The following is a 12,350-nucleotide window of genomic DNA, read 5'->3' as shown; positions in this document are numbered from 1 at the left end:
GTTTGGGTTTTTCTGTAAGATACTACAGAAAAACCCGAATGAATTTTTTGGCCAACCCAATACAAAGCTTAAGCACTGGTGAGGATCAGGCTGCCTACCTCATTCCAAAGACAGATGAGGAGTTGGGGGCTGATGCTGTGTGACTTGGGCATAGAGAAGTCCCTCTCTGGTCTGAGGTTTCCTATCTATTCATGTTAGCCCACAGCCTCTGTGTCCAAAGGAGCCCTTCCTGATCCATCCTTTCCTGTCAGGCTGGGACCACAGTGGGTGCTGTAGTTTGACATGGGCTCTGCCACACTTGCCCACCTCTGGGAAGTCACACATCTCCTCCCTCCCCTCCCCAAAGGACTCAGGGATAAGTGAGATCCTGGATGTGATGTCAGCTGTCTCAGGTGTCCCGGAGATCCTTAGCAGGAGTACTTATACTGATGTTTTTAATGGTGTGATTTAATTTTCTGTTGTATTTTTCCATATCAGCTGTAGCTGCTCTTGCCCCCTGTTGGAAAAATATTTAAAGTAAATCCTTTTTAAATTCTAACCAGTCTGAGCTGAAATTAGAAAATAGAGTTTTAAATACTTTGGGGGATGCTGCTTAAATTCCCCTTGTACAGAATTAGATGGTGACCTTTAAAAACTGGTGTGTGAAAAACAAAACAAAACAAAACAAAAAACTGGTGTGTGGGGACTTCCCTGGTGGCGCAGTGGCTAAGAATCTGCCTGCCAATGCAGGGGACACGGGTTCGAGCCCTGGTCTGGGAAGGTCCCACATGCTGCGGAGCAACTAATCCCATGTTCCACAACTACTGAGCCTGCGCTCTAGAGCCTGCGAGCCACGACTACTGAAGCCCGCGCGCCTAGAGCCCATGCTCCGCAATGAGGGAAGCCACCGCAATGAGAAGCCCGTGCACCCCAATGAAGAGCAGTCCCCGCTCGCCGCAACTAGAGAAAGCCCAGCAATGAAGACCCAATGCAGCCAAAAATAAATTTTAAAAAATAAAATACATAAATTAAAAAAAAAACTGGTGTGTGATATATACATGACCTACAACTATAAAGTCTCTTTATAGGAGTAGGTGACCTTTCTGTGGGTGGAGAGAAGAATGATGGCCCATTTGTCACAGGCCTTCCATTCTTCAAGGTGCTTTTAGAGCAACTATCTTGTTTGAATCCCAACCCTGGGGGAAGGGTTGAAGAATATTAGTCCCATTTGTCAGATGAGGCAACTGAGGCTTAGAGGGGTCAAATAACTCCCCCCTGAGGTTGATAAGGTATTAGGGAAGAGCTAGAAGCAGACTTGAGCTCCCAGTTGTAACAGGTAAAATGATGAAACAGCCCAAGAGAAGCGGGGAGGGGGCAGAAGGGGATGGCTTTGCAATGCAAGAGCCTCAGCCCTGCACAGTGAAATGGGGAAACCAGTCTTACTGCAGCAGGCTTAGCTCAGGGAGCCGGGGTAGGTGGTGCAGCAGGGTCTCCAGGCTCTGGTCACTCAGGACATTGCAGGACAATCTGTGAAACAAAGCATCTGAATGAGGTGGGGAAATCTTGGGAAAAGCTAGATGGGTCCTAAGCCAGGATTGCCCAAAACAGCCCCTCTGAACACTGGGATCCTTGAGTTATCATTGAGGCTGGAGGAAAAGGAAGGTCATATATGCTTGGAAAATGCTGGGTTAAGCCCCATTAGTTTTCTTTGCTGCAGAACTTCTCAGAGCCTTTAATCTGTCCTTGTGCATTGTGAATTTCTAAGGGGCTATAGTAGACACTTTTCCCCCAAAAGGCATGGACTAGTACGATTATCATTTTGAGGGCCATGAAGACTGGTACCCTGCAGAACACACCTGTTAAGAAGAGAATGCCGCTTTAACCCAAAGTAGTGAACATAATGGTGGCAATTCAGGCACGTAACAGGTCAGCAAAGGAGAGATGCAGGGTAGCTTGGGTCCCTGACCCAAGAATTCATCAGAAGCCAGTCCACTTAGGAGAAGCTCCTGATACCCATCCTTTGGTCTCTGCTCTGGCTGGAGGACTGGGTCAACCAGAGTTTCTAAGCACCTTGGGGTTTATATACAGCCCTCCCTGGGCGTCTGGAGCCACTTCCTGACCCCCAGAGGCGTTTGGACTGTATTTTCCTTCTGCTTTCTCCCCTTTTGCTGCCCCTTCTCTCTGTCCCTGTTTCTTTGTCCCCTGCAGGCTGCCCTTTCCTCTCACTGGGGCTGCCAGGAGCCTGGTCCATTTCCATCGCATTACTGTCTGGCTGAAGGGGGACCCAGCTTCACCTTGGGGGGAACAGTAGAAGGGGCCACCTGTGGTTCTGGAACTGGAAGCGAGGAGCCTCTGCCAGGGCCCAGGCTGTAGGCTCAGCTCTACCTGCTCTGTCCCGGGACTGGGCCTGGGGCTCTGAGCACAGGCAGAGCAGAGGCGTTCACTGAGGGGTGGTCTGACCACAAACACCGGTGGCTTTCCACTGGACCCCAAATACACACAGTGCTATGGCCTCTGCTTGGGGTCAATATGGGGTTTACACACTGTTTGTTTTTGGGTTTTTTTTAAGCAACAGAACCTTTACCTTTATTTTGGCATTTGGAATGCCAAAATGTACACATCACGTACCATGGTGATGAGTGATACTAACAACCAGGGGCAAGTGTGGGGGGAACTCTCTGCACTAGTTTTGCAACTTTTCTGTAACGCAAGCCTTAAACTATTCTAAAATAAATGGTTTATTTGAAAATTCATTGGTTCCACACATCCTGATATTCCAGGAAAGCCACAATGTTCTGTTATGAGACAAAAGTTCACTGCAAATCTTGTTAAGATCCTGTATCTGTTAACATCAAAACCCCCTTCCTCCGTATCCATAAGTGTTTGAACATGCAGAGAGGTATGGAAGGACACACCCCAGGTGTCCACATGGATAATGAGCTTGTTGCAAGGGCCAGAGGGCATTTGAGACCGGAGCCAGAAAGCAAGAAAAAAAAAAAAAAAAACCTGTAGCAAAATGGAAAAACACATATGGGGCGATGTAAAGTGAAACCGCAGAACGCAGCTGGCCTGTGATTTCGAACAGGAAAAAACTTGTATATGCAAATGGAGAAGGTCACCAGGACAAATGACAACACTGAGTTGATGAGGGACGGGGTTATTTAGATGAGGGAGGTTTGTCTTGGGTTTCTTTATTTTAAGGTGATTATTGTAATAAAATTACAACAATGACGAGGGAAGGAAAGTCTGACCGACCACTTTGCAGATGACAAAGCTGAGGCCTGAGGGGTTAAAGCCATTTGCCCAAAGTAACCCAGCTTGTTGGAGGCTGAGCCAGGACTCCTGATTCTAAGCCCAGTCTCCGGTCACAGACCCAGGTGTTCTGGGGTGAGCTGGTAAGCCGGGCTGGGGGATGCCCTGAGGAGGAGCCTTCAGAATGACAGGCTCCAGCCACAGAGACAGGCCCATCTGGATGCCAGGGTGGGGCTCCAGAGGTGGAGGGGGGCAGACTGGGGCTCCCAGGTGCCCTGAGTTGAGCCGATGGGGAGATGAAGCCCCGGGCCCGGCACGGCCTCTCTCAGTGGGAGGGACGAGGTGCCTGAAGCTGGGGCCATTGGGAGGCAAGGAGCCTTCCACCAATGGGTTAGGGAAATCCCATGGGGTAGGGCTATGGGGTCTGGCAGGAAGGGACCAGGAGGGACCCACCTGGTCTCTAACCAGGACACCCCACCCCAGGTCACCGGGCAGGTGCCCACGTTGTGCCCCTGGGGCTGTGTCTTCCGTACTTACTTGACTTCCAGAGGCCCCGGGCACTTCTCCAGAGTCTCACAGAGGCGGGAGAGGCTCAGGGGCTCCAGCTGACATTCCCTGAGGCTGAAAAGGGGCAGCGGGCAGGGCGAGGGGGTCAGGGAGGGCTCAGGGTCCGTGTCCAGCCCCAAGGGCTCTCCGCTTCTCCCAACAACTCCCCTCCCCAACCTGCAGGCCGCCAGCCCCTGCAGTGCCAACAGGGCACACTCTCCACCCCTCACAGCCCCCAGTCCCCCGGCTCCGACAGAAACAGTCAAGGCCCCCTGAGCGCCCAGCTGCCCTAGTCCAGTCCCAAGTCCTCCCCACTGCCCCTGCCTACATCCAGGCCATCGTTGTCACTCGCCTGGGCCACTTGAACACCCCCTGGGCTCCCCCTCTTGCTTCCCTGCAATCCTCCACCCTGCCAGCGTCTTATCTTTAACAAATACAAATCTGGCCAGCCTCTCCGGTGCTGAAAACCCTCTGTGGCTCCCCATTATCCTTAGGCTAAAAGCAAAACGCCTTTCCCATGTCTTCACTCGCCTCCACTCTCCCCGTATAATAAGCTCTAGCCACACAGAAATGCTTCCCCAGAGCCAAGCCTTCACTCCCCTGGGCCTCTGCACGAGCTGTCCCGCCTGCCTGGGATCCCGCCCACGCCGTCCCCAGAGAACCCTGTTCGGGCCCCAGCTAACGTGTCTCTCTTCTTAGGTGAGGAAATCAAGCCCCAGAGAGGGGAGGAGCCCAGCCAGGGTCTCGCAGCCCCTCATGGCAGAGCTGGGAAGTCTTCGGAGAAAACAACACAGAATCTTCTCTACAGGGAACGCTGAAGCCAGCAGCCCCGTCACCAGCCCTCACACTTGCCCGTCTTTCTTCCCTCTTCTCTCAAACTCTCTTTCCCCTCTCTCCCAGCCCCCAGGCTCTCCACTCCCTCACCCCTTACCCCACTGTGGTTACCCCTAAACGAGAAGTGGGTAAGATGGTACCAGAAGCTCCTGGAGATGCGGCGCTGACCGAACCCCAAGAACTGGGCTCCAGCTTGGAACTCTGGCAAAGATCCAGCAGCCAACAGATCCCTGAGCGGGGAAATCATTTTGAAAGGAAAGTTCAAAGCATCCACATTGGAAGACTAGACTCATTAGTCGGGGCTGGAAGGGGCCCTGGGGACAGTCAAGCCCCTCCCTGTAAGGATGGGGCAACTAAGGCCCAGGGAAGGGAAGCCAGAGTGAGGACGCCAGCAGCTTATACCCGTCCGGGTGGGCAGCACCTGAGCAGGTCGAGGGGAGCTAGGACAGAGCCCTCCTCTTTCTGACCACTGCTGTAGGTATCATCCACTTCTCTGTGCCTCAATTCTTTTGGCTTCAAGAACCCAGAGAGTTCCCAGAAATGGAGACCCTAGCTCGGCAAGCAATACCACCCCGGCTTCAGGCAGCCCACCTGCTACGGCAGTGTTTTTCTCTAACACATTAGCTGGAAATGCACTCTGCCCAGCTGGCCCCGCTTTAGGAGCCCTGTGCTTTTGCCCATGTGAGACCAGGGTGCCGGGCTCCACTAGGGGGCAGCCGGGAACACCTGCGGAGAAATAACTTGTTTACTGCAAAGATGTGGAAACTTTTTCAGAGCACCAACGGTTCTTGGCTTCTCTAATGTGACACTCAGAGTGTGAAAGGGCAGGGATTCGTATGAAGTCAGGACGCTGCAAAGTGCTGCAAAGGTCCTCAGTGGCAGAAACACAGCGGCTCCCCTCTACCCTCCCACACATCCGCTCTCCTAACACCTGCTCTGCTGCAGCATCTCCCGTCAGCCCCTCCCTCCCATGTGCACTCCTTCTTAGAAAAGATTGAAAGCAGCTGATTACTGCATATTTATATGGGGGAGGGGGTTACAGAAGTGATTAATTCCAGCCTGCCAGACCTGGGCTAACAGTCAGCATGGGCCTGCGGGTTGGGGGCACCTATAGGAAATGGGGACCAGAGAGAGAGAGGGGAGGCCCCCCAACCTCAGAGCTTTCCCTCCTTACCTGTCTCTTCCATCACCTCTCAGGATGACGCGTTGGCTCTCAGAGCTGCAGGCAGAGAGGAGGCGGCAGCCTGAGAAAGGGCCAAGGGCCCCCTTCCGAGGCAGCGGCAAGAGACCAGACAGGCTGGGTCAAGGAAGACCTGGACAGTGGCCTGTTTTCTCAGCAAATAGGACAGTAAATATACATACAAAGCACACCACCGATATGATTTCCTTTGATTCTCACAATAAAATTGTGAGGTAAGGAAGTGTTTTGTTTTTTAACATCCTTATTGGAGTATAATTGCTTTACAATGGTGTGTTAGTTCCCGCTGTATAACAAAGTGAATCAGCTATATGTATACATGCATCCCCATATCTCCTCCCTCTTGCGTCTCCCTCCCGCCCTTCCTCTCCCACCCCTCTAGGTGGTCACAAAGCACCGAGCTGATCTCCTTGTGCTATGCGGCTGCTTCCCACTATCGATTTTACATTTGGTAGTGTGTATATGTCCATGCCACTCTCTCACTTCGTCCCAGCTTACCCTTCCCCGTCCCCGTGTCAAGTCCATTCTCTACATCTGCGTCTTTATTCCTGTCCTGCCCCTAGGTTCTTCAGAACTCTTTTTTTTTTTAAGATTCCATATATATGTGTTAGCATATGGTATTTGTTTTTCTCTTTCTGACTTACTTCACTCTGTATGACAGACTCTAGGTCCATCCACCTCACTACAAATAACTCAATTTCATTTCTTTTTATGGCTGAGTACTATTCCATTGTATATATGTGCCACATCTTCTTTATCCATTCATCTGTCGATGGACACTTAGGTTGCTTCCATGTCCTGGCTATTGTAAATAGAGCTGCAGTGAACATTGTGGTACAGGACTCTTTCTGAATTATGGTTTTCTCAGGGTATATGCCCAGTAGTGGGATTGCTGGGTCATATGGTAGTTCTATTTTTAGTTTTTTAAGGAACTTCCATACTGTTCTCCATAGTGGCTGTATCAATTTACATTCCCACCAACAGTGCAAGAGGGTTCCCTTTTCTCCACACCCTCTCCAGCACTTATTGTTCGTAGATTTTTTGATGATGGCCATTCTGACCAGTGTGAGGTGATACCTCATTGTAGTTTTGATTTGCATTTATCTAATAATTAGTGATGTTGAGCATTCTTTCATACGTTTGTTGGCAATCTGTATATCTTCTTTGGAGAAATGTCTATTTAGGTCTTCTGCCCATTTTTGGATTGGGTTGTTTGTTTTTTTGATATTGAGCTGCATGAGCTGCTTGTAAATTTTGGAGGTTAATCCTTTGTCAGTTGCTTCGTTTGCAAATATTTTCTCCCATTCTGAGGGTTGTCTTTTCGTCTTGTTTATGGTTTTAAGGAAGTGTTCTTACCCCTGCTTCACAGATGAGGAAACTGAGGTATCAAGAGATGCAGTGACCTGCTCAAAGCGGCATAGCAGGTAAGTGGTAAGCCTGTATTTGAACCTGGTCTGTCTGCTACCGTAACACCCATTCTTGGAAGGGGGAGGGGAGGAATAGATGGACTTCACCTGAAACCATGGATGATCTGCTTTGCCTTCCCCGGGGCCGCTTGGCTAGGTGCCTTCCCTTCTACACTCTCATCAGCTCCAGAGACCCCACAATTCAGGCGGGTCCCTGAGAACTCAAGCTCCCACCAGGGAGCTCCCAGTTTCCTTAAAAGTCTCCCAGAACAATCCAGAGAGTAAGTACGGGAGAGTCGATGGATTGTGCCCCGTGGTGAATTTGGAGAAATTTGAGTGTCCCTGGAGCTATATTTCACTCATTCGTCTATACATTCATTTCACAGACACGCATTGCATGTTCACTGGACCTGGTATCATACCAGGGCTCTGAGGATGCTATATCGTGAATGGGACAGATGAGGGACAGAGTGGGGTCCCAGGGACACTCTCACCTGAAGTCCAAGTGCAAAAGCCACGGCAGAGTAGAGAAGCACTGGGTCAAACTGAACACAGCATCCAGGGACAAACCGTTCTCACTGAGGCTGGAGAATCAGAGGGACGATGCTGACAGAGGTCACTCAGGACTCAAAAACACCCTCTTTGTGGTCAGAGCACAGGGCAGGGGAGGGCTGTCCCTCCCTGTTCCAGATGATGGAACACACTGAACCCCGGATGGTCAGAGCACCTCTGCCAACTCCCCATTGCACAGATGGGGAAACTGAGGTCCAGAGAGCAGCAAGGTCTTGCCCAAGATTATGAGACATGTTGGTGACAGAGCTGAGATTGGAACTCAGTGGTTCCCTCCGCCTATGAGCCAGACATGTGCCTCAGTTTCCCCACCTGATCAAGGAGGGGCAGTGCCCAGTGCAAAGTGAAAATGTGGGGCCTCTTGTTCAAGGAGCAGGGACAGAGCTTTCCCTTTCTTTCGTGGTCAGTCTGTCCTGGTGGTTTATATTTGCCACTTAACGCTGCACTCCTCGGGCACTGGGAGACTGGCAGGCGAGTGCAGACCTCACAGGCCAGGATCACACCAGGCATTCTCAGTATTGAGAAGGTCATGGGGGATTTGCCCGAAAGCTCCAATTTGCATAAAATTTGCCTGCAATGGCAGCGAGGCTTTCCCCGCCCCCCGACCCCCCGCAGGCCCTGAACGGGAACAGAGGCAACCTCCTCTGGTCCCAGCTTCCCAACGAAAGGCGGCCTGAGCAGGCAGTGCCCACAGGCCACAGCACTGGTTACAGCGAAAACCATAGCCACCGCCTCCAGAGTTTCTGTGTTAACTGACTGGGAACCAGGGGCTCAGAGAAGGTGATGTAATTTGTCCAGGGACACTGGGAACCTAGGGTCTGTGACCAGGTTCTTGAGGCCAGGAGGCCTCTCCCTTGGGCCCAGAAGAGACAGGGAGGAGGAGGAGGGGGCATGTGAGCCAGGAACACGGGGACCTTTAAGGGCCTAGAAACTCTGGTTGGCTGCAGGCAAAGTCTGGGGGTTCACGGCCTCCTTCCAGGGCCTCCCTCCCGTAGCGAACATCTCCCCCCTCTCTGCCAGGTGCTCAGGGCTCCCAAGTCTCCCCGGACACCCTTTCTGGGTGTCTTCTCTAGTCCAAACCCTCCCTGCCTACCTGGCCAGCCACCCCCCCCCCCCCCACCCCGTCAAACGGCCCCTCCCCGCCCCCCAGGGCCAGAATGGCTGCCAGCTGTTATATTAATCAGGTAATACTTCCCAGCCCTGCCTGCCTGGGCCTCCCAGAGAGCCTGCGCAGAGACAGGGAGACAGGTTTGAGAAATGAAGGCCTAACTCAGAAGCTGGATCGTTGAGTCACAGAGACCAGCGTCTATTTTAGTGAGAAACGCAGTAGTAACTACCCTGTCCTGGGCACTTGCCATGCGTCAGGGACTGGCCCGGGTGGCTGACGTGAATTGTCTGATGTAATCTTTACGATAACCCCGGGAGGGAGTGAGATGGGACACAGAATATCCCCCACCCCGTCATCTCCATCCCCCGCTTCCCACACACCTCCTCTCATCCCGATGAGATCAAACCTCAGAGGCTTTGCCCACAGGGCTACTCACTTCAAGGACTGCAGAGCGCCCAGCCCCGGAAGCAGCTGAGCCAGCAGGGCCGCACCTTTGTCCCCGAGAGCATTGCCTGATAAGCTGGGAGGGGCAAGGGCGGAGGACAGGTGAGCGGAGGGCGGAGGGTGGAGACAGCAGGAGCTTGCCCTCCACCCCAGTCACTCAGCTTCTCCTGAAACTGGGATACGGTCCTGGGCTGCCAGGCCGGATCTCAGCACATGGCACGGGGTCAGCTGGGGTCTCCCAGCATGTGGATGTGGGATCTTAGTTCCCCGATCAGGGATCCAACCCACGCTCCCTGCATTGGAAGCGTGGAGTCTTAACCACTGGACCTCCAGGGAAGTCCCTCCCCTCGGGTTCTTATCCTCAGGTTTGTGACCCCTGAGGTAACCCCTCAGCTTGGGGTTCCTGAAGCTTGGGCTTCAGAGAGTGTCAAATATGGGGGAACCTGTACTTTAGGGGGAAGAGTCACAACTTTCACCAGGTTCTCTAAGGGGTTCCTGATTGCAGCGGGGAAAGAATAGATGACCCTAAATCTTAAAACACAGAACAAAACGCAACACACTAACACCTACCCACTAATGGGCCCCACCACCCGCCTTCCAGCAACCACTCACTCGAGGTGACAGAGGCAGCAACTTCCTCCCAGTGCTTTGCAGAGGTGCTCTAGGTGCTGGGCTTGCAGGGCACAGTGTGTCAGCCTAGGGAGGGTAGGACCACAGCCCTGCAGCCCCTGCCCCGCTCAACAGAGGCGAGCGGGGCCCCCCACCCCCAGATACACAGGCAGAGAGGCTTGTGGAAAGGGGACTGGGACGCATCGGGCACCCGGACAGGCAAAGAGGGACCAACACACAGCACACGTGAGATGTCACACAGGCAGAGAAGAGCCAGAGAGAGTCAGAGACACAGAGAGAGACCAAGATGGAGAGACACCGAGATAAGAGAGGGAGGGAAGGAGACAGACACAGAAAGAGACTGAGAGAGAAATTGAGTGCCAGAGGAGGACAGACAGACAGGGAGGGGGATTCAGATGGACACAGAATCAGAGAGGAGGCTGGAAGAGTTGTGATGGGAGCCCTGGGGGGGCCGAGCTGAGTCCCCAGGCCTAGGCCGCAGGATCGGGAACGAAGGGGCCGCATGCTCCCCATTTTCTCCGTCCAGAGTTCCCGCAAGCCCTCAGCTACTGGAGGTCGGGGGAGCTAAGGGGGGTGGGAACCGTGGGCAGGGAAGGTGACTGGGGGTCTGCCGTGTGAGCCCCTTCTGGGTTGGGCTGGGCGGGGGAGACGGGAGGCAGGAAAACCAGGACATGACAGCAGGTTGTGTCCTCTGGGGAGCACCTGGCACTGGGGACCTGGGGACAGGCTCTGTGCCCAGGAAGTGGGGAGGCGGGAACCATGCTCAGGGCCTGCAGGCCACCACGGTACCTGATCCTTGGGGCGCACAGGGGCGGATCAGAGGGCGTCTGGAACGTAAGGCTGTCAGGAAACGCAGCCCTGGAGGGACAGACACCAAGGCCATGCTGAGCAGACACCTCATCCACTGCCTCACACTCCAGCCTTAAACTCACTTCCCACCATTCAATCCCTATATGAGACCTGGGGACAGTCAGACCTTGGTTCCAGTTGGGCTTCTCGGCTTCCTGGCTGTGTGACCTGGGACAAATCACTTAGCCTGGTACTGGGAGAACATAGGTGAATTGCCTGAGTTTGCTGCTTGGTGCATAGTAAGTGCTCAGTTAACCTTGGCTCTTAGGATCATTAATCTCATCACCAGCAGTGCCTTCAAAGATGTCAGCCTCAGCTGCAAGCAAGCCTTCTAAAGCTCAGACCCTACAGAAGAGATTGTAGGTGCACACTGAGGAGCAAAGAGCTGAGTCTCTGCTCAGGTGCTGGCCTGGCGCAATCCAGGAAGGAACCCTGGTGGAGGCAAACACCCTCTAAAGGGTCCTTGTGCCAAAGGGAGCCAGAAGTTCTGACCAGAAGCAGAGCTGCAGGCCAGGCGATCCTCTGGGTTTAGGCTGAAGGGTCTCCATCTCCCACGCGTAGCTCTCTGGCTACCCCACCCCTGCCCCAGTCTGCCGTCTGCATCTGGCATCCCAGGGCCCTCTTCAGGTACCACTTGGGAAATGGGGAGGCAGTTTGTCCTCTGAGCCTCCCCTCAGGGCTTCATCCCCAGCCAAGCCTGCTGGCTTCTTGTGCCTTCGTGAATTTGTCAAGGCCCCCCGGCTGTTGAGTTACACTGTCCAGCTGTGGTGGTCAAGGAGGGGACGGTCCTGGCCCTACCTTTTCTGGGTCACCTCCTGCTCCTCCGGCTCTGGGGCAAACTTGAGGACCACAGTTTTGTGCAGCAGGCTGCAGAGAGGAGGGGAGAGAGGAGGCAGCTGCGGGGGTGCCCAGCTGCTGCTGCGTCATATTTTTAGCCTGGCCTCCAGGGACCTCTAAGGTGCCATCCCCCTGCCTCTAGCTGCGGCGCTTCCTCTGACTTTGCCCTGATGTCTTCTCTCGCCTGAGGGTACTCACCCCTGTGCGGTGAGGCCACTGCCAGGTCGAGACAGACACAGAGTCCAGAACATCCCTAACCTCGCCTTTCCAAGTGAATGTTATATATATATTTCCTATGACAAAAGTTATTCTTCTTCCCTCTGGAGAACTTAGAAAATATAGTAAAATAAGAAGAAAATAAAGAAAAATCACCCACAATCTCTTCCACATATCAATTATCACTGATAATAACATGTGGAGTGGGTCCTTCAAGTCTTCTGTCTTCTTAATGCAGTTAATACTCTTTCCTTTTCTTTCTTCAAAGATGGGATTAAATTTACAGATTCCCTTTTAAAAATTAATATGTGAAAGGACAGATGAAGCAAGGGTTGCATGATGTTGATAATTATTGGTGGGAGCTGGGGAGTTCATTATACCATTCTCTCTAGCTTTCAGTTTGATTGAAAAGCTTTATAATAAAAACAAGGAATTAAAAAAATGTTTTTTTAAGTTTTTGTTTTTGTTTTTTTTTTAGCCA

The 12,350-nt window shown here is 52.7% G+C and overlaps 1 protein-coding gene across 3 annotated transcripts in view; it reads right to left on the bottom strand.

Annotated features, from left to right (window-relative positions):
* The window catches only part of NLRC5 (NLR family CARD domain containing 5), an 89,335-nt gene that overhangs the window by 24,811 nt on the left and 52,174 nt on the right, over positions 1 to 12,350 (bottom strand). For all 3 annotated transcript variants that reach the window (XM_036834845.1, XM_036834844.1, XM_036834846.1), the window contains 9 exons: positions 11,615 to 11,683; positions 10,757 to 10,825; positions 9,950 to 10,033; positions 9,330 to 9,413; positions 7,710 to 7,799; positions 5,786 to 5,830; positions 4,752 to 4,841; positions 3,769 to 3,852; positions 1,423 to 1,506 (listed from right to left, as the gene is read on the bottom strand). In XM_036834845.1, coding sequence (XP_036690740.1) covers positions 1,423 to 1,506; positions 3,769 to 3,852; positions 4,752 to 4,841; positions 5,786 to 5,830; positions 7,710 to 7,799; positions 9,330 to 9,413; positions 9,950 to 10,033; positions 10,757 to 10,825; positions 11,615 to 11,683 — 699 coding nt within the window. The remainder of the gene's footprint in view (positions 1 to 1,422; positions 1,507 to 3,768; positions 3,853 to 4,751; positions 4,842 to 5,785; positions 5,831 to 7,709; positions 7,800 to 9,329; positions 9,414 to 9,949; positions 10,034 to 10,756; positions 10,826 to 11,614; positions 11,684 to 12,350) is intronic.

Source organism: Balaenoptera musculus, chromosome 19 (assembly GCF_009873245.2).
Source record: "Balaenoptera musculus isolate JJ_BM4_2016_0621 chromosome 19, mBalMus1.pri.v3, whole genome shotgun sequence".
Classification (NCBI taxonomy): Eukaryota; Metazoa; Chordata; class Mammalia; order Artiodactyla; family Balaenopteridae; genus Balaenoptera; species Balaenoptera musculus.
This window is presented reverse-complemented; position numbering and strand designations above follow the sequence as displayed.